The sequence below is a fragment of the Eschrichtius robustus genome, chromosome 18, assembly GCF_028021215.1.
Source record: "Eschrichtius robustus isolate mEscRob2 chromosome 18, mEscRob2.pri, whole genome shotgun sequence".
Classification (NCBI taxonomy): domain Eukaryota; kingdom Metazoa; phylum Chordata; class Mammalia; order Artiodactyla; family Eschrichtiidae; genus Eschrichtius; species Eschrichtius robustus.
In genome coordinates, this window is record NC_090841.1 from 24,400,302 (window position 1) to 24,419,873 (window position 19,572).

The 19,572-nt window shown below is 41.9% G+C and overlaps 1 protein-coding gene and 1 pseudogene across 1 annotated transcript in view; one reads left to right on the top strand and one right to left on the bottom strand.

The window, feature by feature from the left end:
• The window catches only part of DNAJC15 (DnaJ heat shock protein family (Hsp40) member C15), a 64,053-nt gene extending 60,346 nt beyond the window's left edge, over positions 1 to 3,707 (bottom strand). Inside the window, exon 1 of the mRNA XM_068526662.1 lies at positions 3,560 to 3,707. Coding sequence (XP_068382763.1) covers positions 3,560 to 3,664 — 105 coding nt within the window. The 5' untranslated portion in view covers positions 3,665 to 3,707. The remainder of the gene's footprint in view (positions 1 to 3,559) is intronic.
• Positions 3,708 to 6,251: 2,544 nt separating this feature from the next.
• LOC137752026 (dihydrofolate reductase pseudogene) lies at positions 6,252 to 6,824 on the top strand (annotated as a pseudogene).
• The last annotated feature ends 12,748 nt before the right edge of the window (positions 6,825 to 19,572 follow it).

Here is a 19,572-nt window from a genome sequence, read left to right on the forward strand (position 1 = left end):
TCAAAAACTTTAAAATAAATTGCATCTTTTTAAAAAATGGTATGAAAAATGTCTTTTTCAATTCCTTGACAAATATTTTATTTTCTACTATTTTCAATAAGACTAGCAAATACATCCCATACTTAGGTCATTTGTTCTTTTTTTTTTTAAACATCTTTATTGGAGTATAATTGCTTTACAATGGTGTGTTAGTTTCTGCTTTATAACAAAGTGAATCAGTTATACATATACATATGTTCCCATATCTCTTCCCTCTTGCGCCTCCCCATTTGTACTTTGTTATCCTACACTTTGTCAACTTCCCATCACTTTCGGTACTTCTAAGTTTCCCCAAAGTTATTATTATCAACTCTCTTATGTTCCACCTCATCATTGGTCACTGCCTGGACCAGTGATTCCCTACAGAAGCAGAACAGACCCTTAGGGACCTTTTGAAAATTTGCAAGGACATTTTTTGGTTGTCACGATAAGTTGGATAAGGAAGGAGGGTATTTAGTGGATGAGGACTATGGATCCTAGAAGTCCTAAAATATATGAGAAAACACTGGACAACAAACAACTGCCTGCATCGCTCAAGATTTTAAAAGACTCTACTGGACACTGAGTAGGTGAAAAGCCTATGTATGATCATCTTAGTCTAGGACTTTACTACATATAAAATATATCATTTTTGCACCATTTTAGTGAAGACTGAATTTTCCAGAATTGCAGCTATCATGTAAATTGAGGTAAGATTCCACTTTGTTTCATTCAAAATTTTACCAAAAATTGTTTACAACTTGGGAAAAATTCGTTTGTCGATGACAATGGCCCTTATGGTATTTGAACTGCCAATGTAATACATCTGAAATCAGCCTGCATTTATAGCCACCACACTCACAATGATTTTTTTGCACTGGTGCAATGTGCCAGCAACTGATCAGTTCTTCACTGTGTGTTCTAATGTAATCATGCCTGAGTACTTACATATTTAAATAGTAGACACGTTATTTTCTAATAAAATACTTATTTTACCTTTATGCTTCAATTAGAGCAGTACACTGATTTTTTAAAAATTATGCTTAGGCGTATTTTTTATTGCCTATAAATCTTTAGGATATTACAGGAAACTTTAATATTTGTTATAAAAAGGGGGCTCTGGGCTGGACAGGTTTAGAATCACTGGCCTACACTTTAGCCTTCACGTGCCCAGACTACTAAAGATGTCTCCTAACTGATAGCTTGGATTCTATACACTCCCTTTTCCAAAGAAAAGTACCTGCAGATGTAAAAAAATCACCAATATTATTTCTACCTTCAAAATACCACAGGGCTCCAATTACCTTGCAAATCAGTCCAGTACTGAGATTTTTACAACTCTCCATAGAGACATGAGTTCTGCCTAACCTAATATCTTATCCAGTTTACATCACAGACTGAACACTCTATTCAGAAAGCCTTATTTCTGGGAACTATCCTCAATATTTTGAAATATTTTGTAATAACCTATAAGGGAAAAGAACCTGAATATATATATATATCCGAATCACTCTGCTGTGCACCTGAAACCAACATAACATTGTAAATCAACTATACTTCAATTAAAAAAAAAAGTTAAATAATAAAAAAAAAAGAAAGAAAGCCTTATTTCTCAGGAGTCAGCAAGCCACAGTGGAAAGAGTGTTAGGATTTAGAACCCTAGGCCCACCACTTATTAGGAGAATGATCCTGGATGAATTACCACTTTCTGAGTCTCCGTCTCCTCATTCAAGTGACAACTGAAAAGGACCTTCCTCACAGGGCTGTGGTATGGAATGAATCAGACATAGCAGGAACTCAAAGAGTTTGCTACTTCAAACTTTTTATCTGTTTTGTTCATTTACTTCTTCCAAGGATGACACCTGGCTGGTATCCAGCAGTGCTCAAGAAATGTCTGTTGAACAAAAGCATATTGCTTTCTGAAACCTTTCCAGCCCACTGACTCTGTTCCAGAAATTTATCAGTTAAGTAACAATAATTGAGCGCTTACCAATTGAGTGCTTACTTGAAGTAAACACCCAGTCTCTGCTCTTAGGAAACAAAAAAACGCTGGAAAATGACAGGTCAACATAAAAGATGTCACAAGACTGTGTATGACTAGTCAATGAACAATATGGACAAAAAGTGCTGTGCATCTATCACTGTTGGCTGGATCAACACGGAAGGTGGTGTGGAAAAGGGATAAAACAGAATTTCTCCAACTAATCCATTCTTCTCACACGTACCCTGAGAGAACTTTACAACTGCCCAACAGGTCACTCCTCTGCTTAAAGCTCATCAAAATGGTACCTCAGGATACCCCAAGCTGTTCACGTGATTTACCAGAAGCTTCCTATGTTCTGGCCCCCATTTGGGAACAGCACAGATCAGTAAGGTGGCCCACTAACTACATGTGGCAACTGAGTATGTGAAATGTGTCTAGTCCGAACTGAGATGTCCTGTTAGTGTAAAATACACACTGGGTTTCAAAGACTTAGTACAAAAAAAAAAAAAAAAAAGGAAAACATCTTATTAATAATGTTTATATTGGGACTTCCCTGGTGGTTCAGTGGTTAAGAATCCACCTGCCAATGCAGGGGACACGGGTTCGAGCCCTGGTCGGGGAAGATCCCACATGCCGCGGAGCAACTAGGCCCGTGAGCCACAATTGCTGAGCCTGCGCGTCTGGAGCCCATGCTCCGCAACAAGAGAGGCCGCGATAGTGAGAGGCCCACGCACCGCGATGAAGAGTGGCCCCCACTTGCCGCAACTAGAGAAAGCCCTCGCACAGAAACGAAGACCCAACACAGCCATAAATAAATAAATAAAAATTAAAAAAAAAAATCACTGTGGACATACTGGATTAAATAAAAATGCATTGTTAAAATTAAATCCACCTATTTTTTTCACTTCTTAAATATGGCTACTGAAAATCTAAAAACACGTATGCGGCTCGCATTATGTTTCCACTGGACAGTTTCTTTTCCCAGCTCTACATTTCAGCCTGAAGAGACCCCTTACTATGTCTGACTGGGCCCTGTTTACCTGGCCTACGACTCTGTAGATGATACTACTGGCGCCTGAAACGCTTTTTCCTCTTCACCGAGTCTGCCGCTACTCATTCTTCAGATCTTAGTTTTACAACGATGGTTACAGCGCTTTCTCCTAGAAGCCTCCCCTGGCCTCACCCCCTAGCCCCGAAAGACTGGACTGGGGTCTCCTCCTACATGATGGGAACACCCATCCTACAGCACTTATCACATTGCATCTGCAATTGCCTGTTCTCTCGTCTGTCTTCCCGACAAGAATGAAAGCTCCTTGAGGGACCGGAGATTCTCCGAACACGCCTACTCGTCAACGCCGGGCACCGAGGAGCATCAACTCTGAATAAATGAGGGGGTGGGACAAAGGCAGTGGATGAACACCGGGACGACCCCAGTTCGGGGGTAAGGGGGTGCAGAGAGGTGAGGCAGGGACGGGGCGGGGCGGAGTTTGGGGAGCGCTAGCGGGTAGGCTCGGGCAGCTTGGAGCGGGAGAACGGCAGGAGAGCCGGCAGACTCACCAGTCTCCGGTCAATGTCGGTGTCCGACCGCTTGGTCGGGGGCGGCGAGTCCTCAGCGTAGCGCAGGCCCTCGCCGGCGGTGGCTACGCCGCCACGGGCAGCCATGGCAATGCGGCGCCGGGCACTCGGAACGCCCCACTGCCTACGAGGCGGCCGCAGGGACAAACTACTTAGGGCGGGTCCGTTCGCGGGTTTTACCTCTGCCTCTCCCGCTGCGCTAGTGAAGGGCGGGGCCCCAAGGGATCTCGTTCTCGCCCAGGCTCAGACCAACTTGTCCCCTCAAGCCAAAGGTCAGATCCTAGCTGGGGGCCCTAGGATGTGGAGGATTTTTTTCTTTGTTTCAGATTTGCAGGCCTAAAGCCAACGTTGGGACTCGTGGGGCAAAGCGTGTTGGGGCCTTTCTTCCTTCCCCTATCCCGACCTGAGAGCCTGGGTTTAAGCCCTACAGTCTGATGTTAGATCTGATGTTGGTCTCATCAGATGCCGGACCAGGAGAGACCCAGAGAGTCTAAGTGCGGTGCCGAAGTTCCCTGACGTTCCCTGAGACCCACACCAGACCTTTCTAAACCTGCCCTCCCACACACACCCCGCCCAACCACTGATCATACTTCATAATACCACGGTTCTCCCATCCATGAGGGCAATAGAAGTGGCAATCTGCTTACTCCACCCCTTCCCGCCATATGGTTGGCTATATGTGAGGTGAAATTGCAAAGAAGAAACTTATAAACCTTCCACCCCACAAATGGTTTTGTGCTGACTTGGATATAGAAAGACGCACTTTGTTATTCGTTTTTTTCTTTTTTGTTTATTTTATTTTTCTGATTTATTATTATTAATTTTTAAGTAAAGCCTTTTGGAGCAAAAATTAACCAACAAATGAAACCAGTGTAGTGCTTTCCAACTCCTGTACCAACTTGGCAGCTCTTCTGACTTTTATACCCATTGCAAAAGCAGCTTACAAATCTTTTCTTTTTTTTTTTTAATTCCTGATTTAAAAGTTTTGAGGATCTACTAATTTATTGATTTAGTTAATATTATTAGCAAGCCCAAGAAGGTAGGGCCTGGAGGAATTTACAATCCAGTAGGGAAGATAAAACTAATACGAAGTGATTATAATGTATTCCAGAGCATAAGACTATATGCATCATACAGCAGTATAAAGAGGAAGGGACTAGGAGGATAGAAGAGATCTGAGTTCTGGTGTATGTTCCTTCATTTTCTAGGCTTGTGTTCCTGAATATACCCATTAACTGCTTCAAATCTCTCCTTACCTGTGGAAGGGGAGTAACATTTGTCCAACATTCTGACTCAGGGAAATTGTAAGCGTAAAATGAAAAAAGGAAAAAAAAGAATATGGAAGTAATTTGTACAATACACTTAAGAAGAGAGTTACCACCACAATTTGATTGGTGTTTCTGGGAGGGAGTGGCCATTTTTAACCAGGGTCATCAGAGGAGGGTTGGTGGAGACTGAGCCATTGAGGTGGTCAGTAAAGGATGGGTAAGACTTTTTTACATGAAAGAGGAGGAAGACTGGAAATTTTAGCTGGAAACAAACACACAGAAATGAAAAAGGTGGCATGTAGAACTGGGTTAAAAAAAAAACATGCCAAGACTCTTCAGAAAAATGGCCTTATTACAGAAATTAATTTTCATTAGACTGATCCACAAGTATCGAGGACGTTGGTGAACTAAGTAAATAAATTGGATTGGAACCCACAGGTCATTCATTCATTCATCCATTCATATATTCGATAAATATGTGTTAAGCATCTGTTAGGTATCAGACACTCTACTCGGCATTGAGTCTACAATGCCAAGTAAATAAATAAGATACAGTATATCCCCTACATACAAACCTTCAAGTTGTGAACTTTCAAAATGTGAACGTGCGTTCGCATGTCCAATCACATAAGTTAGTTCACGTGTCTGGAATACACTGTCACCTGTGTGCATACTCTACAAGTGGTTGTGCTTTTATGTACTTTACTGTACAGTACTGTATAGAGTACAGTAGTACAGTACCTTTATTTCAAGCCCAGGATGTCCAGAAGCAAACGTAAAAACAGCGATGTTGTAGCTGGTACTGCTAAGAAGTACAAAGGGATAACAATGGAAACAAAAGTGAAAATAGGGGCTTCCCTGGTGGCGCAGTGGCTGAGAATCTGCCTGCCAATGCAGGGGACACGGGTTCGAGCCCTGGTCTGGGAAAATCCCACATGCTGCGGAGCAGCTGGGCCCATGGGCCACAATTACTGAGCCTGTGCATCTGGAGCCTGTGCTCCGCAACAAGAGAGGCTGCGGATACTGAGAGGCCCACGCACTGCGATGAAGAGTGGCCCCCGCTTGCCACAACTAGAGAAAGCCCTCGCACAGAAACGAAGACCCAACACAGCCATAAAAATAATTAGTTAATTAATTTTTTTAAAAAGTGAAAATAATTGAGAGAGTGGAGTGAGGCGAAAAGATAGTAGACGTCGTTCATTCTTATAACATGAATCGTTCAACCACCGGCACGATTCTAAAGAACAAGAACAAGATCATGGAATGTGTGAAGTCTGCCATGCCGATGATGTCAACAATAATATAGAAGAAGCGTGGAAAAGTGATGCAGGAATTTCGCGCCAAGCTGGCGGGTAATCCCCGCGTCAGTGTGACATGCTAGCTCGGAAGTGTTTTCTGCCGCTGTCATGGTTCGTCCACTAAACCGCATGGTCGCTGTGTACATGGGCAGAACATGGGCATTGGCAAGAACAGGGACCTGCCCTGGCCCCTGCTCAGGAATGAATACAGGTATTTCCAAAGAATGACCACAACCTTTTCAGCAGAAGGTAAACAGAATTTGGTGATTATGGGTAGGAAAACCTGGTTCTCCATTCATTCCACAGAAGAATCGACCTTTAAGGGACAGAATTAATATAGTTCTCATTAGAGAACTCAAGGAACCTCCACAGGGAGCTCATTTTCTTGCCAAAAGTCTGGATGATGCCTTAAAACTTATTGAGCAACCAGAATTAACAAATAGAGTGGACATGGTTTGGATAGTGGCAGGCAGTTCCATTTATAAGGAAGCCACTAACAAGCCAGGCCATCTTAGACTATTTGTGACAAGGATCATGCAGGAATTTGAAAGTGACACATTTTTTCCAAAAATTGATTTGGAAAAATATAAACTTATCCCAGAATATCCAGGTGTTCTTTCTGATGTCCAGGAGGAGAAAGGCATTAAATACAAATTTGAAGTACATGAAAAGAACGATTAATGTGAAAGTGTTTTCTGATCTATTTCAAGCCTCCTCCTCCCCCCCCAAAAAATTATGTATTTTTTGTTGTAGAGACTTTTGTTGATTTTAGATCCATGGATAATTATTTCTAAGCAAAGTACTTTTATTCCCCATTAATCTTAACTAGACTGTACCAGATACCATTTGTGAAACATTTCTTGCTGTAACTGCCTGAATACCCATCAGGAGTCAAGAATAGGTGACCAGCACCTGCCTAGGGCAGAATATCTACCAAGACAGCCCAAAGTGGGAGAGTCCTCTGGTAGCATGAGTTGAAACAACCAGAGCCCCCTAGAGCTAGGAGCTAGGCAGATGGGTCCAAAGGTCAGAACTGGATTATAAACAGAAGAGCTAGCATTCAATTATTAAAATTAGATCAAAAGAGGGACTGTGAATTACTTTATATCACACTTCTGAAAAAAATTCTGTTCACTCAGACCAGGAGTCAATAAGTTGAAAACTCCAGGATATAGCAGCCCATGCAGCTCAGTATCAAGAAAACAAACAACCCAATCCAAAAATGGGCAGAAGACCTAAATAGACATTTCTCCAAAGAAGGTATACAGATTGCCAACAAACACATGAAAGGATGCTCAACATCACTAATCATTAGAGAAATGCAAATCAAAACTACAATGAGTATCACCTCACACCAGTCAGAATGGCCATCAAAAGATATACAAATAATAAATGATGGACGGGGTGTGGAGAAAAGAGGACCCTCTTGCACTGTTGATGGGAATGTAAATTGACACAGCCACTATGGAGAAGAGTATGGAGGTTCCTTAAAAAACTAAAAATAGAACTACCATACGACCCAGCAATCCCACTACTGGGCATATACCCTGAGAAAACCATAATTCAAAAAGGGTCATGTACCACAATGTTCACTGCAGCTCTATTTACAATAGCCAGGACATGGAAGCAACCTAAGTGTCCATCGACAGATGAATGGATAAAGAAGATGTGGCACATATATACAATGGAATATTACTCAGCTATAAAAGGAAACGAAATTGAGATATTTGTAGTGAGGTGGATGGACCTAGAGACTGTCATACAGAGTGAAGTAAGTCAGAAAGAGAAAAATAAATGCCGTATGCTAACACATATGTATGGAATCTAAAAAAAAAAAAAAAAAAAGGTTCTGAAGAACCTAGGGGCAGGACAGGAATAAAGATGTAGACGTAGAGAAGGGACTTGAGGACACAGGGAGGGGGAAGGGTAAGCTGGGATGAAGTGAGAGAGTGGCATGGACTTATATATACTACCAAATGTAAAATAGATAGCTAATGGGAAGCAACCGCATAGCACAGGGAGATCAGCTCGGTGCTTTGTGACCACCTAGAGGGGTGGGATAGAGAGGGTGGGAGGGAGACACAAGAGGGAGGAGATACGGGGATATATGTATATGTATAGCTGATTCACTTTGTTATAAAGCAGAAACTAACACACCATTGTAAAGCAATTATACTCCAATAAAGATGTTAATAAATAAATAAATAAATAAAGGGGGGAAAAAAAAAACTCCAGGATATTCCACAGGGCTAGTAAAGAGGCAGGTACGAGACTACCATTTTGGAGGTTAAAGGAGAAGGTCTGAAACCTTAAAAAACTTTGTTTCTGATCTTCAGTGAGATTGCATGGGATGTTACAATGATAGAACAAGAATCGGCTATTCATTACAAAAAAGAATAATCTAGTATCAAGCATAATGGCTAAAATTAAAAATTCAGAGGTAATAAATTGAGAATGAATACTGCTAGAAACCAAAATTAGTAAGTTAGAAACTAAACTTCACAAAATTAAAAAATGAAAATTAAAACATGTTTTACCCATCACGTTAGCAAAGATTTAGATTAAGTATCCAAAAAAAAAAAAAATAGCATTTTCTGCCTTATAAATTGGTGCAAGCTTTTTAGAGTATAAGTTAGCAATATGAATTAAAATTCAAAATATTCTGGGTCTGGACACAGAACTTCCACTTCTAGAAATTAATCCTGAACAAAGAAATGGACCCAAGAGTATTTGTTGCAACTTTTTTTTTCAAACTTGGAAACAGCCCAAATGTTGATTAATAGGAAATAACTAACCAATATGTCTAGAAAATGTAACATCTGCCACAGTTAAAAAGAATGAAGTACTGACAGAAAAATGCCAAAAATTGCTAAGTAAAAGAAGCAAATTGTGTGTAATACTCAAAATGTTTAATAAATGTTCACGTGTGGGGAAAAAAAAAAGTGATGGAGGAGATGGAGAAACTTCTCAGTGTGTGGATCCAACATCAGCATCAGCGTCGAGTCCCACTCAGCTTAACGCTGATTCAAGAGAAAGCTAAAAGCCGTTCTGAAGACTTGAAGAAGAAATACGGCGAAGAATCAGAGGGCACATCTTTTAATGTCAGCTATGGCTGGTTTCATTGGTTCAAGGCTAGAGCCAACCTTCACAATGTAAAAGTAAGTGGCTAGACAGCGAGTGCAGATTCGGTAGCTGCCAGGGAATTTCCTGAAATGCTCTGAGAAATTATTGATGAAGGCGTATATTTACCCAAGCAGGTTTTTAATGTGGATGAGAGAGGACTGTACCGGAAGAGGATGCCAGACCAAAGTTACATCAGTAAGGAGGAAAAGTTGATGCCAGGCTACAAAGCAGCAAAGGATAGGCTAACTCTGTTGTTTGGTGGCAATGCTTCCGGTTACATGACACTGAAGTCTCTCTTAGTTTATCATTCAGAGAACCCAAGAGCCCTTAAAACCTAGCCAAGGGCTCTTTTCCTGTTGTGTGGAAGAGTAACCCCAAAGCCTGGGTTACCCAAGCCATTTTCCAGAATGGGTTTTTCCACTGCATTATCCCGGAGGTAGAGAAATATTGCTTGGAGAAGGACATCCCATTCAACATTCTTTTGCTGCTCGACAGTGTTCCGGGCCACTCCCCATTCATGGACGACTTTCATCCCAATGTCAAAGTAGTGCATCTTGCACCGAATGCTATGTCACTCAGCCAACCTATGGACCAGGGAGTTACAGCGACTTCCAAGAAATATTATTTACGTTACACTTTTCGTCAGGCAGTAAAGGCAAGTGACGAATCAGGAACAAACTTGTGACAATTTTGGAAGGACTCTAACACCTACAAAGCTATAAAATCATTGACTTTGCTTGGCGTGAGGTTACGGCCATCACCATGAATGGGGTTTGGAAGAACCTTTGCCCGCAATTTGTTCATGATTTTTGTGGATTTGAGAAGGTGGATGAGGAATCCAAAGAGGTCTTCAGCCACTTAGTGACCCTCAGCGAGAAGCTGTAGCTAGATCTGCAAGAGGACGACTTCATTGAACTCCTTGCTGTGCATCACGAGAGGCTTACTAATGAAGACCTGATGAAATTGGAGGGCCAGGGAAAGGACGAAGAGAGACAAGAGGAAGAAGAAGTAACTGAAGAACCGAAAAGATTCATGACACAGGAAATGGCAAGGGGATATTCTTTATTTGAGGAGGCACTCTTAGTTTCTGAGGCACAGGACCCGAACATAGAATGGTACACAAAGGTTGCTGCAGCCATTCAGAATGCAATCCAGTGCTACCATGTCATCTATGATGAGAATAAAAGAGCTACTTCCCAGACATCACTGGGTCATTTTTTTCAGGAGGGTAGAATTGAATCCAGCAAGGAACCAGACCTGTGCCATCAACATCAGACGTGAGTGAAATTGCAACTTGCCCTCCATCTCCTATTGCTGATGATCCTTCAGCTCTACCATCTCCCACCTCCTTCCCCTCCTCTAGTTAGTAAATCTTCTTGCCTGTTCGTTCGATGCCAGCCCCTGTATGCCAGCTGTTGTACTGTACTGCTGTATTTTCAAGGTAGTGTACTGTAAGATTAAAAATGTTTATTTTTTGTGTTTGTTTTTTATGTATGATTTGTGTGAATAGTATTATAAACCTATTACAGTACAGTACTATATAGTCGGTTGTGTTAGTTGGGTACCTAGGCTAATTTCATGGGACTTATGAACGCGCTCTCAGAAGGGAACTCGTTCTTTTTTTTTTTTTTTTTAAACAGCTTTATTGGAGTATAATTGCATTACAATGGTGTGTTAGTTTCTGCTTTATAACAAAGTGAATCAGTTATACATATACATATGTTCCCATATCTCTTCCCTCTTGCATCTCCCTCCCTCCCACCCTCCCTATCCCACCCCTCTAGGTGGTCACAAAGCACAGAGCTGATCTCCCTGTGCTATGCTGTTGTTTCCCACTAGCTATCTATTTTACGTTTGGTAGTGTATATATGTCCATGCCACTCTCTCACTTTGTCAGAGCTTACTCTTCCCCCTCCCCATATCCTCAAGTCCATTCTCTAGTAGGTCTGTGTCTTTATTCCTGTCTTGCCACTAGGTTCTTCATGACCTTTTTTTTTTTTCCCTTACATTCCATATATATGTGTAGCAAGACCTAAATAGACATTTCTCCAAAGAAGATATACAGATTGCCAACAAACACATGAAAGAATGCTCAACATCATTAATCATTAGAGAAATGCAAATCAAAACTACAATGAGATATCATCTCACACCGGTCAGAATGGCCATCACCAAAAAATCTAGAAACAATAAATGCTGGAGAGGGTGTGGGGAAAAGTGAACACTCTTGCACTGTTGGTGGGAATGTAAATTGATACAGCCACTATGGAGAACAGTATGGAGGTTCCTTAAAAAACTAAAAATAGAACTACCATACGACCCAGCAATCCCACTACTGGGCATATACCCTGAGAAAACCGTAACTGAAAAAGAGTCATGTACCAAAATGTTCATTGCAGCTCTATTTACAACTGCCAGGACATGGAAGCAACCTAAGTGTCCATCATCAGATGAATGGATGAAGAAGATGTGGTACATATATACAATGGAATATTACTCAGCCATAAAAAGAAACGAAATTGAGCTATTTGTAGTGAGGTGGATGGAGTTAGAGTCTGTCATACAGAGTGAAGTAAGTCAGAAAGGGAACTCGTTCTTAGGTAGAGGACTTACTGTATCTGATTTCTTGGAGTTCACAGACTCCACTTCACAGGAGGGTTATGGTGTCCCCTAGTGGCTGGGCCCTTGCAGTCACAGTTTTCCAGCCTGGAGCAAAGGAGCAATTACAGCACGACCCAGGTCAAATGCAGCTCCTCTTATGGCAGCTGCTGCCCCTGCTCAAGAACTGGAGGGAAGCTTCCAGAGTGGAAGTCAGGAAAAGGGGAGAAAGGAGAGGCGGGCAGGGGAGAGGATAACAAGGTGGAAGGGAGTTGGGCTCAGCAGGGTTGCAGCTCGGACTCCACCTCCTGCGAGCAGATTGCTGGCTGCTTGCAGGCTTGCCCCAGCTCCACTGCTGCCTCGGGTATCTCCCCCTACAGCAGTAGCCACTTTTAAAGAAAAATCTTCCACAAAGACTACTCAGTTGTCAGACTTTGGTTCTTTGCTAAGGTTACCCTCACCAGCAAAAAAAAAGGATGGAAACAAGAACAATTAAGTCCTCTCTCTCCCCAGAAGGATCTCTTCCTGATTTAGCTAAATTTACTTCTCTGGCTTCCCTGAGAATAAAGAGGAAACCTTCTTGTGAAACCCAAAAGGGAATCCACATTAAATTTTCATTGGCCTATTTTTATTGGTTAAATCACTTCAGAGACAGGTAACACTACATTCAATAGACTTTTTAAAAGAAAAGCAGGTATTGGTAATACATCTTAGATATATCTCAGTGAAAAAAGGTTTTAAATATTTGTTGTTTCAAAAGACTTTTGGCAAAAAATAAATAAATTGACCTCTGTGTGCCTCAGTTTCTCGTCAGTAAAGTAGGTGATAATAATAGCACCTCCTGTGTGAGGATTACATGAATTGACTTTTGTAAAGCTCTTAGAACGCATATACAACTTACTCCATATACCGAGTAAGTTCTATGGAGTGTTAGTTACTATTTTCCTTATATTACCTCTTTCACCTGTTTGTTTCCTTGTATATTTTCTTCTTGCTTCTCAGCCCCAACTGTCGTGTTCGATCCCCAAGTGGTTGTCTTGTCTTTGAAATGATAAAATCTGATTAGACATTACAAAGTGATAGAGTATAAGTGTTGGGGGCGGAAGGAGTTGTGTTTACAGAAATGAAATTAAATGCTTTGGAAAGACTCAACGAAAGCAAGTTAGAAAAAAAGAAAAAAGCCATCAAATGGCAGGTGTAAGAGACTCATAAAAACTGAGCATGATTCTACACTCAGTTTGCTTTTAAAATGTCTTGTTCCCGCCTTATTTTAACAAACCCAAATTAGTAGTCATTGAGGATAGATCACCAGTGTAGAAGAAATCGGAGGCAGAACTGAATCAGAGGGCCCACACCCAAGTAAAAGGCTTTGGCCCTGCACGTAAACATAGAGTACACGAATAGATATAGTGGATATAGTGTATGCCTGTTCTTCTATTTAAATAATAGCACTTCCTGTGTGAGGATTACATGAATTGACTTTTGTAAAGCTCTTAGAACAATGCCAGGTACATAGTAAGTTCTAGAAAAGACCCAGGCGGGAGTCGGAGAAGCGAGTGCTTACGCTGGCCACGGAAGGGTGAATACAAGTTTGCTGGATTGATAAGAATGAGGCAGGCTCGGGGGTGAGGAAGGGGTTGGGTTGGGGGGTGGGGAACGAGGTAGAGAAAGCATTGTATATGAATAGTACAGCAAGTCATCCAGTTTGGCTAAACTTAAAGTACAAAGAAGACAGTGAAGATGGATAAGGGTAGACAGATAACCCAAGGCCAGATATGGCATAGCTTTATTTAATAAGAAAAGGTGTTTAGAGTTTATCTCATAGGTCAAGGCAAGACATCAAAAAATGTCAAATGTGGTAGTGACGTGATCAGATCTACATGCTGGGGAGATCATTCTGGTAGCAATGATGTGGGATGGATGTGCCAAAACTAGAAAAGGGAGATCAACCAGGGAGTTATTGCAATAGCCTGAGTATGAGATGTTGAGGCCTAAACTAGGGCAGTGGCAGGGACATGCAAGGCGTGTAGTAACCTTCAGTGGTTTCCTTCCCACACTCAATCCCTCTTGGCCCCATCCAACAAGGACCCAAGGACTGACTCTGTTCCTTACTCTCAGGGTGGGCCCACCACTCTGGCCATGGTGTTTGTTTCATGGATGGGCACATAGCCCTTCTGGGATATCGGGAGTATAGGAGAAGTTTGCTGTGTGCTTCAGGGAAGCAGTTTCTTTCTATTCAGGTGGACATGAACAGAGAAGCATGAAGCCCTAATTGTGGTTGACAACCGTTTGACAGCCATGAGCTAGGGTGACCTTGTAATTTATCATCCCAAACTAGATCACATTTGAATGAAAGATAGTGCTATAAATAGTTGTGTTAGGACAATAGATGTACCTGGGAGTGCCCTGGCCAACCAGGACACATGATGCCCCAACTGAAACAGTGCACCTCAGATTGGGACTTGAACCCATGCGGCTGGGACTCGAACCCGGCCAAAATCCACAGTCTTCCAGCTGAGATCACACACCTGGTTTTAGGGCTTAATGAAGCTCAGGTTCTTGATGTCTCATCGCAGAAAGAATTCAGTGAGACACAAAGTGATCGGTAAGAAGTGGATTTATTTAGAGAGAAACATGCTCCACAGACAGAGTGTGGGCCATTGCAGAAGGTGAGAAAGATACCAGGGTATGGGGTTGTCAGTTTTTATAGGAGTGGGTAATTTCACAGGCTAATGAGTGGGAGGAGTATTCCAGCTATTTTAGGAAGGGGCAGGGATTTCCAGGAATTGGGCCACTGCCCACTTTTTGATCCTTATGGTCGGTCTTGGAACTGTCATGGCTCCTGTGGGTGTGCCATTTAGCTTGCTGATGTGAGGCTCAAGGTCTAGTGGAAGTTGTCTGCCATCTTGGATCCATTTGGTTCTAATCAGTTTAAGTCATGTCCTCGGGCTATGTCATTCTTTCAAAGGTTGTGCCCTGCCTCCTTCTCTCTTATTTCATGACCATTAGAAGAGATGGCCTGAGGATGCAGCAAACACCCCTGAAAGCTACAAGGAGGTCAAAAGGAAACTGAGTCCTTAATCAAACTTCATTTGAAGTTTACCCCATCTCTGAAATTTTTAGTTATGAAGTAAAAATTCCCTTTATTTTCATTTCTCTTTAATTTTGTTTTTCAAAATGTAAGCATTTAAAAAGTAGAAAGAATAGTATAATGAGACCTCATAGCCCCTAAATCCAGATTCAACAATTGTCAAGATTCTGCCACAATACTCTCTCTAGGGACTTCCCTGGCGGTCCAGTAGTTAGGACTCTGTGCTTCCATTGCCAAGGGCGTGGGCTTGATCCCTGGTCGGGGAACTAAGATCCCACACACACACAAAAAAAGTACTCTATTTTCCTTTCTTGGATGAAGTATTTTAAAGCAAATGAAGATACCATTTCATTTCACGCTAAATATTTCAGTATATTTCCTGCTAAATATGGAATTTTCTAACATATCACACCATTGAGACATCTAATAAAAATTGATAACTTTTTTTGTCATCTAATATCCAGTTATATCCAAATTTCTCTCATCGTTATGAAAAATGTTTAAATAGCTGGTTTGTTCACATCAGGATCCAAACGAAGTCCGCACACCACAGTTGATTTTTATGTCACATTAGTCTCATTTAATCACAAAAATTCCTTTCCCCACATTTTTTCATGCCACTTGCTGCCAAACCCAACTTCATGTGCCCGATGCACAGCGAGGCCAAACAAACCAAAACATTGGCGTTTGGAGCAGAGAAAGGTTTATTACAGGGGCCAAGCAAGGAAAACAGGTGGCTTGTACTCAAAAACTCTGAACTCCCCAATAGTTCTGGGGGAAGAGTTTTTATAGGCAAAATTTGGGGGGTGGGCTGCAGGGTGTGTGACTTTCTTCTGATTGGTTGGTGGTGAGGTAACAGGGTGGTATTCCAGGAATAATTCTCCACGTGGGTGGGGGCCTTAATTCCTGAAGAAGAGTTCAAAGATATTGTTATGTATATCTCTTGAGGAGGAACAAGGACTCTACCTTATCACTGCACTATCGTTTGACTGCTTTTCCTTTGTTTCTGTATTCCCTTGTTACCGAAACAAATTTGTAAATGCTGGCCAATCTACTGTACCGGCACTGGGCTGTGGTGAAGGAAAGTACCGGTGTTTATTGTAAGGCACCAGACAAGGAGCATGGGGCAGCAAATGCTCAAATAACCTGAACTCCCCAGTGGGAGGGAGAAGAGCTAGAAGTCAGGAGAGAATGGGGCTATGGAAACCAAGAAAATTTCAAAAGGGATGAAATAGTGAGAAATGCCAGATACCTACAGATAAGGAAAAAATGTTCCCATTGAATGTGGCAAGTAGGTGGTTGTTGGTGGAATCTCATCCATACTAGATAGTCATCAATACCCACACCACATTCTAGAATATTCTAGAGAATATCCTTTTTAAAGAAGTATAAAAAGAGCAGTATGTAATCCTATTTCTCTGTGTATTGATATCAGACAGATTATATAGCAGGAAGAGAAGGGAAAACTAGCTAATTTGGATTTTATCATCGATCAGATGATTAGGTTTATAAAATGACTGTTATTCTGTGATCACTTGGATATTTTCTTAAATGTTCATCCTTCGGCACTTAAGTAGGATGACAATGAACTGCTCTGCCTTCTCCTTGATGATATTCACTGAACTACCTATAACAAGAAAATACAGCTGAAGAGTGATTTCAGGACTGTATTTCTAATCTTTCAGGAGATTTTAAAAACAAAGAAGTGAATCTAAAGGGAATCACTAGGGGATAAGCCAAACAGAAACATGTTTTCATTTTTTAGCATATATTTTCAGTTGACTGACTGCCAATAGCTGGAAAGCCGGGTTTGGCCTATGTCAAAGGCAGAAAGGTAAGTGCCCTTCATGGAGGTGTCCACTGTCTAATCGTGGAAAAGGGGTATCAGCATCATGTAGATTTGTCTACAATGGTCCCCCAGAGCAGTGTCTGCAGCTCAGGTGCCAGCTAGAGATAATCCCATGAAAGAAAACCTGGCACCAGTCCCCATATGTTATTTTCTGGCTCCAATTTACATTTTGTGCTTTTGTCTAGCTGAGCCAAAACAGCATAAACAATGCCAAGCCCGGTTTTCTGATTATTTTCAGGCTGATTGAATCTGGCACATGACATGGTTTTATCTAATTAACCAACATGTGGTACAAAACAAAACAAATTTGAAATGGAAAGCTCTTTCTGCCTTTATTGAAAGACTGAGGTGAATATATAATTATTTTGTTCTTGTCTCTCAGCCAAAATTATAGTTGAGAAAGGAGGCCTTTTTCTACTAGATAGCAAAACAAGTTCTGTGTATTACCTATCTATTATAATGAAAACTTATTGTGTTTTACATTTTCCAAATCCAGCCCTTCCCAGGTCTCTCTCGGTCCCCAAAGGAGGAGAAATGTGTGGAAGATATGTTCCTAATTGTGGTATGATAAGAAATATATTTGGTCTTTATTCCTGGTTCCTGGTACAAAGCTCCTAAAACACGTGGAATTTCCAGCAAGGGGTGCCTTTTGTTATTCCTAAGGAGCTCCTTAAGAGCACCTCTGAGTTTAAGCTAAGGAGGTGATTTAGGGTGGGGTCCCTGGGTAGCCTTAGGATGGGGATAGTCAAAGGGATTCGAAGTTTGAAATGCTCAGCCCCACCCCCCAACCTCTAGGAAGGAGAAGAGGGTGGCCTGCAGATTAAGCTCCATATAACCTCCTAAAAGAGGAGATTTGAGTTTCCACGTTGGTGAACTCATCCATGTGCCTGGAGGGTGGTGCCCCCCCAGCTCCAGGGGAACAGAAGTTCCTACACTGGAGACTCTTCCAGACCTTACCCTATTGAAACTGAACAGTACCCTGTGGGGCTCCTGGGCACAAAAGCCTTTCTGTATCCCCCATTTCTTGATTACAGGAAATAAGCTTCATTCAGCCTTCTTGAACTTCCCTGAGTTCCAAACTGACAGGTTCAAACAGTTGCTACTTAAAGGGAGGGGATGCAGAGACCAGGGACGAACAGTCAAGAAACAATAGTGCAGCCTTGGGGCAGGGTCCTGGTTCCCCATTGAGGGATACACATAATAATATCTTTGAGCTGTTTTGCAGATACTGAAACCCGCACCAGGTGGGAGAAGTTAACTGTATGCTGCCCACAAGCACGCAGACCCCAGACTGGTTGGAACCAGAAGGCTGATGTACTGATTCTCACTTACCTCACCACCAACCCATCAGAAGAATGTCCACGAGCTGATCACATCCTCTTTGAACCATTACTATAAACTCCTCACTCCCTCTCCAGGTCGGGACACACAGTTTTGAGGGCATTAGCCCACTGTGGCTCCCTTTGCCTGGCAAAGCGATAAAGCTATTCTTTTCTACTTCACCCAAAACTCTGTCTCTGAGATTTAGTTCAGTGTTGGGGTACAGAGGCCGGATTTGGCTTCATTATTACCTCTTCATCTGGCTGTTCACCTGTATCAGTTATAATATCCTTTATAATAAACTGGTTAACATAAGTGTTTCTCTGAGTTCTGTGAGTCTCTCTAGCAAATAAATCAAACCCATAGAGAGGGTTGTGGGAACCCCCAATTTATAGCCAGTCAGTCAGAAGCAAAGGTCACCTGAACTTGCATTTGGCGTCTGGGGGGTGTGGGTACAGTCTTGCGGGACCAAGCCCTTAACCTGTGAGATCTCACCCTATCACCAGGTAGTGTCAGAATTGAATTTAACTGTACGATACCTAGCTGGTGTCACAGAATTGTTTGGTGTGGGGAAACCCTTCTCTCTCTCTCTCTCTCAAACACACACACACACGCAATTGGTGGCCCGAAGTGTCAGAAGTGATGTATTCTGTGTGAACAAAGATAAACAAACAGTGTTGTTCACCACCCAGTTCTACAATGCTTAAGTAGAGGGACAGTGCACTCAGAGGGGAAATTAATACAAGATGAGGCACTCTGTGCTTTGGACAAGCAGGCACCTTAGATAGTTAGATGCATATCACAAGAAGAATTTTAATGACCTCAGACTCTTGCATCTTCCCATATATAGAAAAGCATTAAAATCGTTAACTTGAGTTAGCTGTTCTTTGTGACTAGCAGTAATCTTTTACCAAGATGTCTGTTTGTTTGCATGTATTTCCTATCCAAAAAATCATATTTAAACTGGCTTTGAAAAGAAGCAGGACCCCGTGGTCCTTCCCCCCAATGTCCTCTGCCTGCCTTTGTCTGTGGAAAAACTTTAGCCAAAGAATAAGTTTAATCAGGGAAATGAGAAATTGCAGAAACAAAGGAAAACAGTCCAACAAGACTAAATAATAATAGTTTAGTCATTAAGCATAGTCAAAGACGTTTAGTTCCTCTTCATGGGTTATAGGTAACATTCTGAGCCCTATCCTGTGAGCTGTCTTATAGATACTGAAACCCCCATCAGGTGAAAGAAGTTAACTACACGATGACCAGACTGTAGCCATGACATAAGCTGCCACAATTCCAAGAACTGGCCTCAAGGAAATGGGCACAAACCGACCCTGGAACTGAAGATTAACTGTACTTAAAACAATCAAGATGATGCTGGTCAGACCACCGCATGACCAATTTCAAGGTGACTGTCAGAGCTGACTGTGCTGTTTCTGCATGGAGCCCCCTCC